The 16,073-nt window shown below is 49.1% G+C and overlaps 1 protein-coding gene across 2 annotated transcripts in view; it reads left to right on the top strand.

Annotated features, from left to right (window-relative positions):
* Window positions 1-3,684: 3,684 nt before the first annotated feature.
* Window positions 3,685-16,073, top strand: part of LOC122494687 (zinc finger protein 470) — a 46,858-nt gene continuing 34,469 nt past the window's right edge. The window contains exons 1-5 of one of the 2 annotated variants that reach the window (XM_043600048.1): window positions 3,685-3,931; window positions 4,439-4,530; window positions 13,662-13,788; window positions 13,970-14,065; window positions 15,857-16,020. In XM_043600048.1, the coding sequence (XP_043455983.1) occupies window positions 3,712-3,931; window positions 4,439-4,530; window positions 13,662-13,788; window positions 13,970-14,065; window positions 15,857-16,020 (699 nt within the window). In that variant the 5' untranslated portion in view covers window positions 3,685-3,711. The remainder of the gene's footprint in view (window positions 3,932-4,438; window positions 4,531-13,661; window positions 13,789-13,969; window positions 14,066-15,856; window positions 16,021-16,073) is intronic. The other variant, XM_043600052.1, reaches the window with a different exon arrangement.

Below are 16,073 nucleotides of genomic sequence, written 5' to 3'. Positions count from 1 at the left end.
TAAACATAAAAATGTTTTGGGGCGCCTCGGTGGCTCGGTTGAGTGTCTGACTCTTGATTTCGGCTCAGGTCATGATCCAAGGGTCACAGGATCAAGCCCTGAGTCTGGCTCTGTGCTGAGCATGGAGTTTGCTTAAGATTCTGTCTCTCTCTCTGTCTCTGTCTCTGTCTCTCTCTGTCTCTCTCTCCCTGTCTCTCTCTCTCTCTCTCTCTCTCTCTCTCTCTCTCTCTGTCTCTCTCTGTCTCTCTCAGATTTCTGGGTTCTAGTGTTAGGGAGGTTTGTTTTAGCACCAAGTAGAGGAATCCTTCTGTTAGGGGAAGTAATAATGGTATCATTAAACCAGAAGCTGAATGCCACCTGGTCACTTAAAGCTTCTGCTGCCATTAGGAGAGACTTTAAAAAAAAAAAAAAAAGCAAGAAAGAAAGGAAAAATATAATGGTTTTATAAAGTTAAAAGGGATGGGGTGCCTGGGGGGCTCCGTCAGTTAAGCATCCGACTCTTGCTTTCAGCTGAGGTCATGATCTCAAGTTTTGTGAGTTTGAGCCCTGCTTAGGGCTCTCTGCTGACAGCATGGAGCCTGCTTGGGATTCTCCCAGTCTCTCTCTCTCTCTCTCTCTCTCTCTCTCTCTCTCTCTCTCTCTCTTCCCCCCCATCTCTTCCCCTCCCCTGCTCTCCCTCTCTCTCTCAAATAAACATTAAAACTTTTTATTAAAAAGGGGGAAGGTTTTACAGTAGTTATTGGAAAGACATTATGGTTAGGGCATTTCCTTGTACTATCTGGCACGTCTGGGTATAATGTCCCATGTTCAGAATTGTTAGTTTCTCAATTCTGACTTATGCTTGTGTAAAGGTTTTAATCCTGGAGGAAGTCTTCCAATTAGGAATAACAATGGGTGCAGTGAAGGTCGAATGCTCTCTGTTCCATATGTCCCATGCCACTGGAGGGATAAAAAAGCCACAGTAGCTGATACTGACAGACAAGAATAGAGTTGATGCTGAATAATGGGGCTTGGGAGGGTTATGGACAGTCCACACCCTTGAGTTGTCATGCACAATGGTAAATGGTAAACAGAAACCGAAGACACCTGTAATACCACCCAGGCCATTGATTGTTTGGGTCACACTATCCCCGGACCCAGGCAAAGAACCCTGACTGAGATGTAGGTCAAGCTTAGGAGAAACATGCAGTACATAAAGAAGTCCTAGACACCAATAATTACCCCAAGGCCAGTTCCAGAAAGAAGGACAGGTTATATTCTCTACCCATGGTTTTCTATTTGCTGGTTCATAATGAAGCTCCCTCCCCAGCCAGTGCCATTTTATCAATTCAAAGAAAGTGTTTTAATTAAAGTGGTTTAGGAGCCTGGGTGGCTCAGTTAAGTGCCTGACTTCCGCTCAGGTCATGATCTTGCGGTCTGTGAGTTCAAGCCCCGCGTCAGGCTCTGTGCTGACAGCTCGGAGCCTGGAGCCTGCTTCGGATTCTGTGTCTCCTTCTCTCTCTGCTATCCCCCTGCTCACGTTCTCTCTCTGTCTCTCAAAAATAAATAAACGTTAAAAAAAAATTAAAGTGGTTTAAACTCAGTTCCATTATGTCAATGAGGGCTTTACAACTTTATTTTTAATGACGAAACATTTACACACAGATGTTATGTGTAAAATTTCATGAGTCTTTAAAAGCTAGTACAGTAAAACATACTTTAGACCTAGAATTCTAATTTTGCCAAATCCATACAATTGTGTAACTGATGTGGTTTGAAGTGTTGGGGTTGGGAGCCGACGGCTGAGAAAGAATTCTTGAGGGACACCTGGGTGGCTTAGTCAAGTGTCTGACTTAGGCTCAGGTCATGATCTCACAGTTCGTGAGTTTGAGCCCTGCGTTGGGCTCTGTGCTGACAGCTAACAGACTGGAGCTTCTCTTGGGATTCTGTGTTTCCCTCTGTCTCTGCCCCTACCCTGCTCATGCTTCTCTCTCTCTCTCTCAAAAAAAAAAAAAAAAAAAAAAATCTTGAGACATCTTTGGTCCAAAAAGGTGCTTTTTATTAAGGTGCAGGGACAGGACCCATGGGAAGAAAGAGCTGCACTGGGGTTGTGACAGATGGCTAATTATATACCTTCAGGTTGGGAGAGGGTTAGGGATAGCGTAAGTCTCTAAGGAATTTTGGAAGCAAGGTTTCTAGGATCATGAGGGGGCTAGCTGCTGTTAGGAAACGGTCATTTACTACTGTTTAGTAAAACCTCAGTCATGAGACTCTTCAGATGTATATCAGGGGGCCATAAGCTTGGAGGATGATTGCCAACATATATCTTGAGGGGGGGAGATAAAGGAAGTTTCAAAAGGAATTTTTATATGTTAAAGTAGACTCACAGGATCCTGGAGGGTCGGGATAACCTTAAGCTAAGATTGCCCTTTGCCCCTAGAAAAGTGTCATCATCAAGGCAGCTGAGCTCTTAGAGGAAGGTCAGTCCACCTGTTTCAGGGACTTGCCAATGGGCTGTAGACAGTAAGGACATTTAATTTTTTCTTTGGCCTTTTGTTTCCCATATCATAACTACTACCACCAAGATACAGAAGACCCACAAGTTCCCTGTGCCTTTTATAGTGAGTCTCCTCCTCCTGCCCCCAGCACCCACTGCTCTCTCTTCTGTCTTAAGTGACATTACAAAATGTCACATAAATGTAACCGCATGCAACCTCGATTCTGCGATGGCGGGTGTAGTAACGGCATTATGCCTGCACTGTTGTTAAGTGAGGTTATTCACCAAGCGGAACAAGGCGCTCAGCTCCAGGTATCCAGAAAACTCCGGACTGGCCCTAAACAGTAAATGAATAAAAACATCAGTTAACTCAGATAATCATGAAGGTCACCAGGTGGCTGGCGTCTGTGACTGCGAGTCTGGGCAGCCCTCTGAGAGAGTGACAGAAGGGAACCAGCCCAGACGAGAGTTTGGGGGAAGACCATTCAGGTGCAGGACCCACCAATGCAGGCACGTAGCACCTGGAGGACGGGGTGGGGGCCGGGCCGACCCGAGTGTCCAGGCACAAGGGGACCCATCTGAGGTCGAAGGTGCGAAGTGAATCGACGCGAGGGCACGCGGCACTCACACGCCCTCACCAGGATCACACTCTGGACACCGGCAAAGCCCAGCGCTGCCCTTGCCCGCATCTCGTCTGCGGGGACACAGTCGGGACGCCCACCCGCGGACCGCGCCACCTGCCCCGCCCTAGCGTCACCCTGCGGCCCCGCCCCTCGCCTTCAGCCCCGCCCCGCCCGGGAACTGCGCCTGCGCGCTCCGAACCCGGCGCTATCTCCCAGAAGCCCGTCGGGCGCTGTCAGTCCCCAGGGAGGCCTGCACTTCCGGCCAGGCCCGTGTCGGGCATCCATAACCACCGGGGGGCCGCAATCCGGAAAAGCCGGAAGCGGCCGGCCCGGAGAAGGGATGACGGACGCTGTGTAGGCCCAGGGAGGGCCCGAGCTTTGCAGCCTGCGCTCCGCTCAGTCCCGCCGCGGCGCTGGCCGGGACTACACTTCCCAGGACGCTTTGCGGTGGCCGCACACGCCCACTTCCGGCAGCGGCCCGCGGCCCGGGTTGGTGCGGCCCGGCGGAGTCGGGGTCTCGGCGGCCGGGGTGGGCGCGGGGCGGGGCGGGGCCGGCTGGACGCCGGGCGTGCCCGGGGCGGGAGGGGGAGCGAGCGCGCGCGCCGCGCAGACATGCAGGGGGAGGCGGGCACGGGTAGGAGCGCGGGGTCCCGCGCGCAGGAGTCCCCGCCGCGGCGAGGCGCCCCCAGCACAAAGCCCGGGGCGGGCCGGGGCCGGACTGCGGGGACCCCGACTGCCTTCGTCCGTCCCGCCCGGGGAAGGCCGCGCGGGAGGAATGGGCTCCCGTCCAACGGCCAGCGAGGAGCGGTGACGACGGGGCCTGAGAACCGAGGTGAGGGTGACAGGTGGTCGGGCCTGATGGACGGGGACTAGCGATCCCCCTCAGAGGGCGGGGAGGGCGAGGTCGTGGGGTCAGGGGCTTCTGGGGCCCGAATGCGGGTGAGTGGTTGTCCCTAGGCTCTAGGCTGGTAGGTCGGAGGAACCCACCGGGTTGGAAGTTTACCCTGAGTCCGAGCATCAAGCAGCGGTGCAGGGAAGGACCTTGACTTGCCCCGGGTCAGCCTAGCCGGACACTTCCGCAGTTCATGCTCCCAGAGAGGGGAACCCCTCTCCGCTCCGTGGCAGCCCCCGGGGAGAGTAGTAGTAGTAGGCAGATCACCCCCTTCCAAATTAGTGCTGTCCTGTTCGTGCCCGAGCGTTCGATTCTGCACTTGTTGAAGCCCTTTCCGATTGATTGATGGCTGTGGTTTAAGACTCAGCAGGAAGGGACCGATTCCACGCCGGTGGTCAGGGGCGCGGTGTAGACTCGGCCTCTGGCTACCCCCTTCTGTTCCCCCAGCTCTGCCTTCCAGAGGCCCTGCTCTTCTCCAGGACAGGAGGCAGAAGCAGGAGGCCGCGGGGACAGGACCTGAACTGAAAGCCTTGTCTCGGGTGAGTTGGCATTTCCTCCCTCCTCTCGGAAATGTAGTCCTGCTTTTCAGGACTTAATAACGTTTATTTTCTTTTACAAGTTTTCAGTTTAAGATGCCTGTCCTGGGAGCTGGTTCCCATTTCCTCACATTCTGGTGAGTGGTGGGCTGCAGGGGTGGCCCAGGGCCTCCCTCCCTGCTTTCTCTGCATCCCATTTAGTGTTCATTCTTCACTGGTGAAGTGACTCAGCCCCTCGCTGGGCCGCTTCTCTCCGAGGGACCCTGATGGAGCCCAGAGGTGCTCCTTGGGGCAAGCACGACAGTAGCTTGTGCCGAACCTGGTTTGTTTGGTATCAGCTCTGTGCCAGTCCCTGGAGAAACAGATGGCTAAGCCCCAGTCCCTGCTCTCCAAGAGCTTACAACCTGTGGAAAGTCCTGGAAGCAAACAAGGTCCTCAAGTGCAGGTGAGAGGTGAGAGCCGAGTGCAGGTGAGAGCCGCCTGGAGGAGCTCTTGGCTCCTACCTGCCCAAGGGGGGGGTGGGGGGTTGGGAAGGGAGGTGATGTTTTTGAGCCAGAGTTTGAAGGGAGAGGGAAGGGCAGCACGGGTGCAGTATGGAAGGCTGTCTTTTTCTCACTTGATTGTGTGCCTTCTTAAAGTGCTAACAGATAGTTTTGTTTGTGTCTGTCATCTGTGTCTCACAAATAGGAGAGCCAGCTCATACATACATGCACTGGGTTCCAATTGTCCCGCCCAAGCTGCTTCTAAGCAAATTACCAGTGATCTCCATATTACCAAATGCAGTGCCCAGTTACCGTCTTTTAAAAAAAAATTTTTTTTAATGTTTGTTTTTTATTTTTATTTTTATTTTTTTTCAATATATGAAATTTATTGTCAAATTGGTTTCCATACAACACCCAGTGCTCATCCCAAAAGCTGCCCTCCTCAATACCCATCACCCACCCTTCCCTATGTTTGTTTGTTTGTTTTTAATTTTTTTTTTAGCGTTTATTTATTTTTGAGACAGAGAGAGACAGAGCATGAACAGGGGAGGGGCAGAGAGAGAGGGAGACACAGAATCAGAAGCAGGCTTCAGGCTCTGAGCCATCAGCCCAGAGCCCGACGCGGGGCTCGAACTCACGGACCACAAGATCGTGACCTGAGCCGAAGTCGGACGCTCAACCGACTGAGCCACCCAGGCGCCCCAACCTAATGTTTGTTTTTTAGAGAGAGACAGAGTGTGAGCAGGGGAGGGGCAGAGAGAATGGGAGAGAGAATTCCTAGCAGGCTCTGCACCGTAGCAGGGCTTGATCCCATGAACTGTGAGATCATGACCTGAACCAAAATCAAGAGTCAGACGCTCAACCGACTGACACCCAGGTGCCCCCGTCCTCAGTCTTTTTTGATTATCATTGGCTTTTGAAGTAGCTTAGCAATTGGCAAACTTTCAGTGTAAAAGGCTAGGTAGTAAATATTTTAGGTTTATGGTAACTGCTGTAGCTGTTCCTCTCTGCCTTCTAGAGCTCCACTCCTTCTAGAGCTGAGGCAGCCACAGATGAGATATAAATTAATGGGCCGGGTTGCGTTCCAATAAAACTTTATTTACAAAAGCATTTGGCTGCCAACCCATGAAATAGCTCATCCCTTGCTCTCTGGTGGGACCCGTTTTTCCCTTGGCTTGTAGGCACAACATCTGGCTTTCCTCCCACCTCCCTGACCGCTCTGTTCTCACTGTGGGTTCCTCCCCATCTCCCTGACCTACACCTGTCGGCATGCCTTGGGACTGTGTTCTTGGCTCTCCTAGTCCACCTGCACACCTTCTACTGAGGAGGTCAGTTCTCATCTGTAAAAACCAGCCACAGGCAGGCTTCTCCCATATTTGCCTTTCCAGCTCCAGCCTCTCCTCTGAGCTCCAGGCCTGTGTATCCAACCTGACTCCTCCTCTTGAATGTCCAACGGAAAACTCAGACCCAAGACATTCAGACCCGAATTCTGAGATTTCCCCCAAACTGGCTGCTCCCACCGTTGTCTCTGTCTCAGACCAGTGGCAGTTTCATGCTCCCAGTTACTCAGCAGCGGTGATTCTTATCTCCTCTCTCTGCCTCCCATGTTTGGCTTGTGGCAAACCCTGTCAGTGCAGTTTTACATTCACATTGTATTCGAACCTGAGGTTTTCACATTGTATTCAGAATCTGATGATTATCTTTATGCCCACTGCCCCCATCACAGCCTCAGTGGTTATTTTACTGTTGGCCCCTTGACTCCGCTTCTGTGACATCTCCCACTTTTGTTCCTGCAGTCATATCCCAGTGTAGCAAGCAGGGAGTGTGTGTGTGTGTGTGTGTGTGTCCCAACTGCTGTGTCACTCCGTGCTCAGAACCCTCCGGTGGCTTCCCTGAATGAAGGCCAGATCCTTAATGTACTGATGGGGCCCTGCATGACTTTGCCTCTGGACTTTTGGACCTCTGACTTTTTTTTGTTTTTTTTTTTTAAAGTATTTATTTTTGAGAGAGAGCGGTCAGGGGAGGGGCAGAGAGGGAGACACAGAATCTGAAGCAGGCTCCAGGCTCTGAGCTGTCAGCACAGAGCCCGACGTGGGGCTCGAACTCATGACCTGTGAGATCATGACCTGAGCCGAAGTCAGATGTTTAACTGACTGAGCCACCAGGCACCCCTGGACCTCTGACATTTACTGTCCTTCATCACACTTTGCTTCCTCAAAAATTGCCTTCTCATTTTCCTGATCCCTCTGTCGACAGTTCCAGAGCTTCCCACCCAAATTCCTCACACCCTGTTTGCTTTACTCTTTTTTTTTTTTTAGATTTTTTTTTTTAATGTTTTTATTTATTTTTGAGACAGAGAGAGACAGAGCATGAAGAGGGGAAGGGCAGAGAGAGAGGGAGACACAGAATCCGAAGCAGGCTCCAGGCTCTAAGCTGTCAGCACAGAGCCCGACGTGGGGCTCAGACTCACGAACCGTGAGATCATGACCTGAGCCGAAGTCGGACGCTTAACTGACTGAGCCACCCAGGCGCGCACCCCCCCCCCCCCCGCCGGCTTTACTCTTTTTATTTTTTTTAATGCTTAGCACATTTGAACGCACTATATATTTACTTAATATATCTGGTTTTCTGCTCTGAGTACACATGACACAGGCAGCGATTGTGGGCAGTTTCACCCCAGTGCTGGATTCAGAAAATATTTGGTGGGGGAGTGTGTGAATAAGTCTTAAATTTCTCTTGTAGCTGATGTTTTGCTGTTTAATGTAGCATGATAATAACTTTTATACCTGAGAATGCGCTTCATCCCTGAGTATTTCCTATGAATACATTCCTAAAACTTTTTCTTACTTTGTGGATTAAAGTTTGTTACACTTACACGAAATTGGAATGCTTCAGCAGCTGTATTTGGATGGAACAGCAACAGAGCCTAAAAAAGTAGAATTTCTGTTATGGTATGGTGGGGGGGAGTAGACTTCACCACTCCCCCCCAAAACGACCAGTTTTTCATTCATGTACCTTAAAAATTAATTGAATTGTACCAAAAAAACCCCCTCTTTAATGCATTTTTTCTTATAGAATATTTATGTTCATTTTTTCCTATAGCATATTAACGTATTTTTGTGTAAGGATAGCATCGCTTTTTTCTGTTTGTTTTAATCCCTGTCCCGTCTTTATTAAGAGTCAGACCACCAGATCTGATTCTTGTATCAGGTGTATCTTGGTGTTTTCTCTATGGTGTGGTGTGACATGTCAAAACCCTTTTGGAAGTCTGCACGCTAACAACGGGAGTAAGAACATGACCCCCACACTTGAGAGAGTGCTGTGTCCCCTTGAATGAAGTGGGTTGACCCGGACACGAGTTGAAGAAAAGTTGTTTTATCTGAGAGCCGAGTTGCCTTGTGGATCCTGTTTCACTGTCATCAGCGTTATGGCTGGTGTCACCGTGGAACCTTTTACTAGAGGCGTGATAGTGTGATGTGGACCGTGGAGCCAGGCTGCCTGGGTTCGGAAGCTAGCTCTAACACTGGATCGCTGTGTGACCTTAAGGCACCTTAATCGACCACGTTTTCTTCGTCTGTAAGAAAAGGGAATGATCATGGCGCCAGCCTAGTATGGTTCTTGTAAGGGTTAACTAAGTTAGTATAGATACCGTGCCTGGAACAGAGTAAAGGTGCCTGGCACTTGGCAAGATCTCAGGAAGTGTTAGCTCTCAGCACCCTCGTGTCATGGTGGTTTAGAAACGTACACACCAGCGCCTTAGATGATGTGCGTTAATGTAACCATTGGACGGGAGTTGGCAAACCGGCCTAATCCGGCCCGTCACCTCTTTTTATATAGCTTGTGAGCTACAAATGGTCTTTCCGTTTGCAGTGATTGAAAAAAAATGACAAACAGTATGTCATAACACGTGGAAATGATAGAAGTTTACGTTCTGGTGCCCATAAACGAAACCTCCTTGCAGCATGGCACTGTGGTTTAGGTATCGTCTGTGGCACCTTTCACGCTGCAAGAGCAGAGTTGAGTCGTGACAGAAGCTGTCTGGCCTAAGACGTTTGCTCTCTGGCCCTTTACAGAAAGCCTTTGCTGATCCCTGATGTCAAGGTTAAGGGTGTGGACTATGGAGCCAGACTGCTGGGTTCCAGATCTTGGCTCTGCAGTTGACTCCACGATCTTGGGCAAGTTAGAGCTCTCTGTTCCTCATCTGTAAAAGGGGAATGGTGATAGTACCAACCCTCAGGGTTGTGGGGGTTGAGTAAGTTCAGAGTTGTGTCTGGACTGTTACAAGTGTTGTGAGCGATAATTGTTGCTGTTTACAGTAAAAGACTTTTGTTAGCTCTCTTACTCTGGGATGCGCTCACAGATCACCACAGGCGGGCGGCTTCTATACAGCACACATTCATTTCTCACGTTCTGGAGGCTGGGAAGAGCCAAGATGACGCTGTTGGCAGATTGTAGGTGGTGCCTGATGTGGACCCGCTTCCTGTTCTGTTGCTGGCGCCTTCTCTCTGTGTCCTCACATGGGGGGCTCTGGAGCCCTCTAGGTCTCTTTTATAAGGACACGCAGCCCATTTGAGAGGGTTCACCCTCATGACCAAAGCACCCCCAAAAGGCCCCACCTCCAGATGCCATCACACTGGGTGTTTGGATTCCAGTGTATGGATTCTGGGGGGACACAAACATTCAGACCACAGCACTAACTGAAGCCATTGATTCTGTACATAAAGGGCAGTCTGTATAAACTGAGAAAATGTCTTACTTGGAAGGTTATACTGATAATGTTAGGTCTCTCTGGAACATAGGAGTAGAGAGGTGGATAAGGGGACATTTCTTACTAAGAAAAATCAAACCCCAAAAAACCCAGTTGGCAAATATGAGAAAATACTGGAACTTACACTCTTCTTTGTAGGAGCTCCCAATTCCGGTTTTGTTACCGATGACCAAGTAGTAACAAAGGCTAGAAAAATGGGCACCATTTTCTCTTGTACCAACAGACTTACGAAGTTATTGTAAAGATGCTGTAAAGATACTATAGATTTTTAAAAGGTGTTGTAATTTGTGTATCATTCATATACTCTATTCTATGTAATTCGTTTCATTTAATAAAAGATATCTGAAAGATTTTTGAAATATTTGAATGTCCGGAAAATAAAGAACCGCAAGGAGGGAGCGTGTAGTTAGAACTGTAAGGCTGGAATCCGTGAGAACCCGGCTTCTAGAATCAGGTCAGAAGAAAAGCAGAGCAGTAGCATATGTCCGAGCACCTGTATCTTTGAACACAGTTTAAAATATTTGTATGGAAAGGGTTTTTTGTGTGTGTTTAAGCCACTTTGTTGAGGTATGATTGGCATGTAGGAAGCTGCACATTTTTAATGTGTACAACTTGATGAGTTTGAGGGAAAGTGTGTCCTGGTGAGACCGTGCCCGCCATCAAGGCCATAAGCTTATTCATCACCTTCCAAAGTTTCCTCCTGCCCTCATCATCGTCATCATTATTATTTTTGGTGGCGGGAACACTCAACCTAACATCTGCCCTCTTAGCAAATTTTAAGGACGCAACATAGTATTGTTAGCTATGGGCGTGATGCTATGCATTACGTCTCCAAAACGCATTCATCCTGTGTAAGCGAGACTTTGTTTGCCTGACCACCACCTCTGCATTTCCTCCTCCCCTGGCCCCTGGCCACCGGCATTCTACTCTCTGCTTCTGTAAGTTTGACTGTTTTAGCTTCACATATAACTGAGATCGTGCAATGCTTGTTCTTCTGTGTCTGGCTTATTTCACTTCGCACCTGCCTCGAAATGCTTGAGTTTCAGTATACTCGAAGATTCCACCGAGCCTTGCACAGTTTTCAGAATTTGAAGGCATTTACATGCTGGCGCACATGGATATGAACAACCCAGGGAAAGAGAGCTCAGCAAAATTAGCACTCTTGTTTTTTTTTTTTAAACTTTATTCTGAGAGGCAGTGCTCATGGAAGCTGGGGAGGAGCAGAGAGAGAGGGAGAGAGAGAATCCCAAGCAGGCTCCATGCTGTCAGCACGTTGCCTGATATAGGGCTCCGACTCATGAAACCGTGAGATCATGACCTGAGCTGAAATCAAGACTTGGACGCTCAGGGCGCCTGGGTGGCGCAGTCGGTTAAGCGTCCGACTTCAGCCAGGTCACGATCTCGCGGTCTGGGAGTTCGAGCCCCGCGTCGGGCTCCGGGCTGATGGCTCGGAGCCTGGAGCCTGTTTCCGATTCTGTGTCTCCCTCTCTCTCTGCCCCTCCCCCGTTCATGCTCTGTCTCTCTCTGTCCCAAAAATAAATAAACGTTGAAAAAAAAAATTAAAAAAAAAGACTTGGACGCTCAACTGCTTAACTGACTGAGCCACCCGGGTGCTCCGAATTAGCGCTCTTATTACTTATTCAGCCAGCAAATCAGTTCTTCCGCTTTCAAGTCAGATGCTCCAACTTGCAAAATTATTGTCGCAAAGCTGTTGTTGAGAGCTGGCCAGCATTCGTTTTAGACTAGCGCTCAGGTGGGTGTATGAGCGTGTCGCTTGCTTAGAGCACACCAAGCAGCTCTGGGCTGTTTGCTGCAAGTATTCCCGGGTGTCTTCTGTGGTGGGGGCCCTTTCAGCCTCCCACTTAGGAGATTTATGCGTCAAGGTTACTGTCTTCACGCAGGTTACAATACAGAACCCGTTTGACTTGTCTTGACACAGTTCAGTTAAGAATGCCTTCAGAAATGGTGCGGGTCAAAGAGGGCACGATAGAAATTATTCAACAGATACCACACCTCCAAGGAACTTTGTTTCCAGTAGAATTACGTGAAGCTGTAAGCGAGAAGGCTCACCCTCCGGTTGGCAGCATCATGGCTAACGTTCACGTACATGTGGCCCTTCCGCACTGGGCCTGTGCTCCCTTATTTAGTCCACATCACAATGTGGGGTTTTGTTGATTTTTCTGTCATACAGCTGGGGAGCTGGGGTGTGCTGCGGTCTGGGTTCAGGCTTTGTGGGTGGTCGGACTTGCTCACTTACTGGCTTGAGTATAGACTTTTAAAATGCCAGGGCTCCTGGCCCTCTAAACTTAGAGGACAGCCGCTAGTGGGAAGCCAAAGCCACAGATTGCCGGGGTCACAGTTTGAATTAAATTAATGTTTAAAATACCTTGGAATGTGTCCAAATTCTGTGCTGAAATCATAAAAATCTGCTACATAAAAATCCACCATCTCTGGATGAGATGAGCAACAAATGTGTTCATGTACCTCCTTGGTATGTCCTCGTCCTCGACACTTCCCAGCTTCTCGAAGGTGGTGCCTTGATTCTCCTTTTAATTATTTTGAGAGAGACAGAGATTGAGAGGGAGAGAGAGAATCCCAAGCAGGCTCTGCACTGTCAGTGCAGAACCCGACGTGGGGCTTGAACCCATGAAACTGTGAGATCATGACTTTAGCCAAAACTAACAATTGGGCACATAACCGACTGAGCCACCCAGGTGCCCCAGTGACACCTTGATTCTTTTTTTTTTTTTTTTTAATTTTTTTTTTCAACGTTTATTTATTTTTGGGACAGAGAGAGACAGAGCATGAACGGGGGAGGGGCAGAGAGAGAGGGAGACACAGAATCGGAAACAGGCTCTAGGCTCTGAGCCATCAGCCCAGAGCCCGACGCGGGGCTCGAACTCACGGACCGCGAGATCGTGACCTGGCTGAAGTCGGACGCTTAACCGACTGTGCCACCCAGGCGCCCCTACACCTTGATTCTTAAAGGCATTTGTAGTACTTGTCATTCTTACTAAACACTCCTCCTTATTTCAGAAAACGGAAAAGAGGATTTTGTTAGTGGATTTATTTACTTTTTGTTTTTACCACCAATGCTCCACATCTAATGAGCACTGAAAGTGAAATAGAAATCCTTAGAACCTAGTTTGGGGTTTAGTCCTCTGTGCCTTTTGAGGTTCATCTTCAGATTTATTTCCCCCCATTCTTGTGCTGATCCAGGCCCCTCGCGTGCCCTCGTGTCAAAAAATACTCTGACACCCGTTGTACATGGGGACAGTTGAGCCTCCATATTCATTGATCTGAATTGACATCACGTTTTTCTTGTGTGTGCACCTGCACAAAATTGCCTCCATGTTTTTCTCTTTTCTCTGCATGTTTTTCCTTATCTGTATAGTCTCTTACCCCAGATGAGGAGAAGGTAATCCTTAGACCCCTGTCTTAGTCTGTTCAGGCTGCTGTAACAAAATCCTGCAGACCGGAGGCTTGGACAGCAGACGTTTATCTTCCCGGTCAGTTCTGGAGGCCGGAAGTCCCAGGTCACGGTGCCGGGAGGGTTGGTGTTCTCTGAGACTTCTCCCTGGCTTGCAGCCAGCCGCCCTCTCTGCCGTGTCCCCGTCCAGTCTTCCCTTTGTGCACTTGCCTCCCTCGTGGGGCTTCCTCCTCTTACAAGGACACCTGTCAGAGTGGATTCGGGCCCGACCACATGACTTCAGTTAACTTTTAACAACCCCTTTTCAGGTTCTGTCTCCAAATACCGTCACATTCTGAGGTACTGGGGGTTAGACTTCGGTGTATGACTTTGGGGGACACAAGTAGCCCGTAACAAGCCCAGTCTGTCAGGGCATCAGCACTGATTGAACAAGACTGCGGTTTTGTCCTTTCAGAGCTTGGTGACGTTCGGGGATGTGGCCGTAGATTTCTCCCAAGAGGAGTGGGAGTGGCTGAACTCGGCTCAGAGGAACCTGTACAGGAGCGTGATGTTGGAGAACTACAGGAACCTGGCCTCTCTGGGTAAGGGTGTCCCTCCACCCCTCATTCTGCCACCTCTCGCCCCGGCCGCTGCCCTGACTCAGAGCCCTCTGCTCCTTTAGCACCGGGCCTTGCTCTGTCTCCCTTTCCTCAGGCCCAGGGGCCCACACCTTGGGTCTGCACTGACGCACAGCATGACCGCCTCCTGTTCTTGTGTACGTAGGACTCTGCGTTTCCAAGCCCGATATGATCTCCTCGTTGGAACAGAGGAAAGAGCCCTGGATGGTGAAGAGAAGGCTGACAAGAGGCCGGGGCCCAGGTGAGTGTGGGAGACCTCCTGGGGTGAGGCCCCTGCGGCTCACAGCTCAGGCCCTAGGCGCGTAGGATGGTCAGCACACAATTCCTGAGCCTCCGGGCGTGGGGGGAGCATTGAGGCCTCTGGAGCACGGGCTCCCCTGTCTCCTCTCCGCCTCTGCTCCCCTCCCTGCGAACATGACTTCTTGCTTCGGCCCTGGATCCCGTTTCTTCCTCGCTCCTTCTAAGACCTTTTGTCGTTCAGGCTTACATAATCATGTCCGTTCTTTGGAAAATCCTTGGCTGGTTCCGGTGTCATTTTTACTATCTTATTTCTCTTTGATCAAAAGGCTACTTCTTGTATAGACTTCTCTCATTGACTTTTTTTGTCAGTTATGAGGGAGGCCATCAGATGCTGCTTGGTGGATGACTGTAAGCTCTTAAAGAATTAACCGTGTCGCATGAGAAGTAAGGTGTATATCCATGGCTTACGTGAAGGAGAAAGTGCTGTCCCATGTATGTGAAGTATCAATAGGGATGTAAGAGGAAGAAGGAAAATCACTCCCGGTTTGAAGCCAGGGAAGCCAGAATGAGAGTACAGTCTTTGGCAGAAACGTTAGAAATACAAGAGAGACTGGCAGGCCAGGGGATGGGTCTGGAAGGCTGTCATCAGACAGGCGCGGACAGCTGGGTGACTGGCTCTCGGGGGACAGGAGCACTGCTTCTGATTCAGGGGACGAGTCTTACAGATACCGTAATGATATTTCTATCATGTGGGGATACAGGTATTTCAACTACTGTGTTACTTCTGGAACAAATTGATCGAGTAAGACAAGAGATCGGAATTCTAGACTGCTCTTGGAGGTCACTACAGCAGGAAATGGCAGTAATCGCCAAAGAATTGAGACTCTTGTAAGATACCTTTGTTCCAATCATATTTCAAGGGAAGGGTTTGCATCGACAGAACAGGACAGGCTGTGCAGATAGAACTTCCGACAACTCTCGTGGGTCGTCCTGTGGCACAGGAGAGCTCGAAGGGTATTTTTGTGAAACTTTTCCATTTAACATACTAGCTCACGTTCCCTGGATTTTCTAAAACAAAATGGCTTTTCCCTTCTGTCAATCCTTCATGTCTTGCTGAGATTCTAGTTGGTTATGAAGACTTGAACTTCTAAAGCCAGGATTGGAACTTTTGTTAGTTAGCATTGTAATCAAAGAGGCCCTGTTTAAAAAAAAGAAGAAATTTTTGCTGGAAAAATGGAGAAAGAGTCAAAGTGAGTTTTACTTAATACTGCTGAAATAAGGATCGTATAGCAGTTTTTTTTTCCCTTAGCCTCCTTTCTCTCTTTGTTTATATCAGCCACCTGGTATCTTATATCTACGTGAGAAAGCTCCTATTGTATCCTTGAGGACTAAAGCTACATAAACAAGGGATTGTAAGGTTGGTTAGTCATATAAGAAAGTTTTCAGGGTGCCTAGGTGGCTCAGTCGGTTGAGCGTCCGACTTCAGTTCGGGTCATGATCTCACTGCTCATGGGTTCGAGCCCCGCGTCGGGCTCTGTGCTGACAGCTCGAGGCCTGGAGCCTGTTTCAGATTCTGTGTCTCCCTCTCTCTCTGCCCCTAGCCCAGTCGCATTCTGTCTCTGTCTCTCTCAAAAGTAAAGAAACATTAAAAAAAACAAATTAAAAAAAGAAAAAAGAAAGTTTTTAATACATTATGTTATTTTGAGGATCTTAATTCCTCTGATTACATTTTGGAATTTTTCTTTGTTCTACTACATAATGGAGAAAGGTTCGGTTTCTTAATGCCTTTCAGATTTGGAGGCAGGGCCAGAGACCAAGGAGTTACCCGCGAAGAAGGACATCTGTAAAGAAAAGTTGTCCCAGGTGGTGATCATGGAGAGACTCACAAACCACAGTCTGGAATGCTCCATATTAGGGGAAGACTTGGATTATGGTGCTCTGCTTGAGAGGCCACCGGTAAGTCAGGAGATCAACCACTGAGCTAAGACACAGTGGCCTTCCTAAAGAGA

The sequence above is a fragment of the Prionailurus bengalensis genome, chromosome E2, assembly GCF_016509475.1.
Source record: "Prionailurus bengalensis isolate Pbe53 chromosome E2, Fcat_Pben_1.1_paternal_pri, whole genome shotgun sequence".
In the NCBI taxonomy this organism is placed as follows: domain Eukaryota; kingdom Metazoa; phylum Chordata; class Mammalia; order Carnivora; family Felidae; genus Prionailurus; species Prionailurus bengalensis.
Note: the sequence above shows the minus strand (reverse complement) of the source record. Positions and strands in the feature narration are given on the sequence as shown.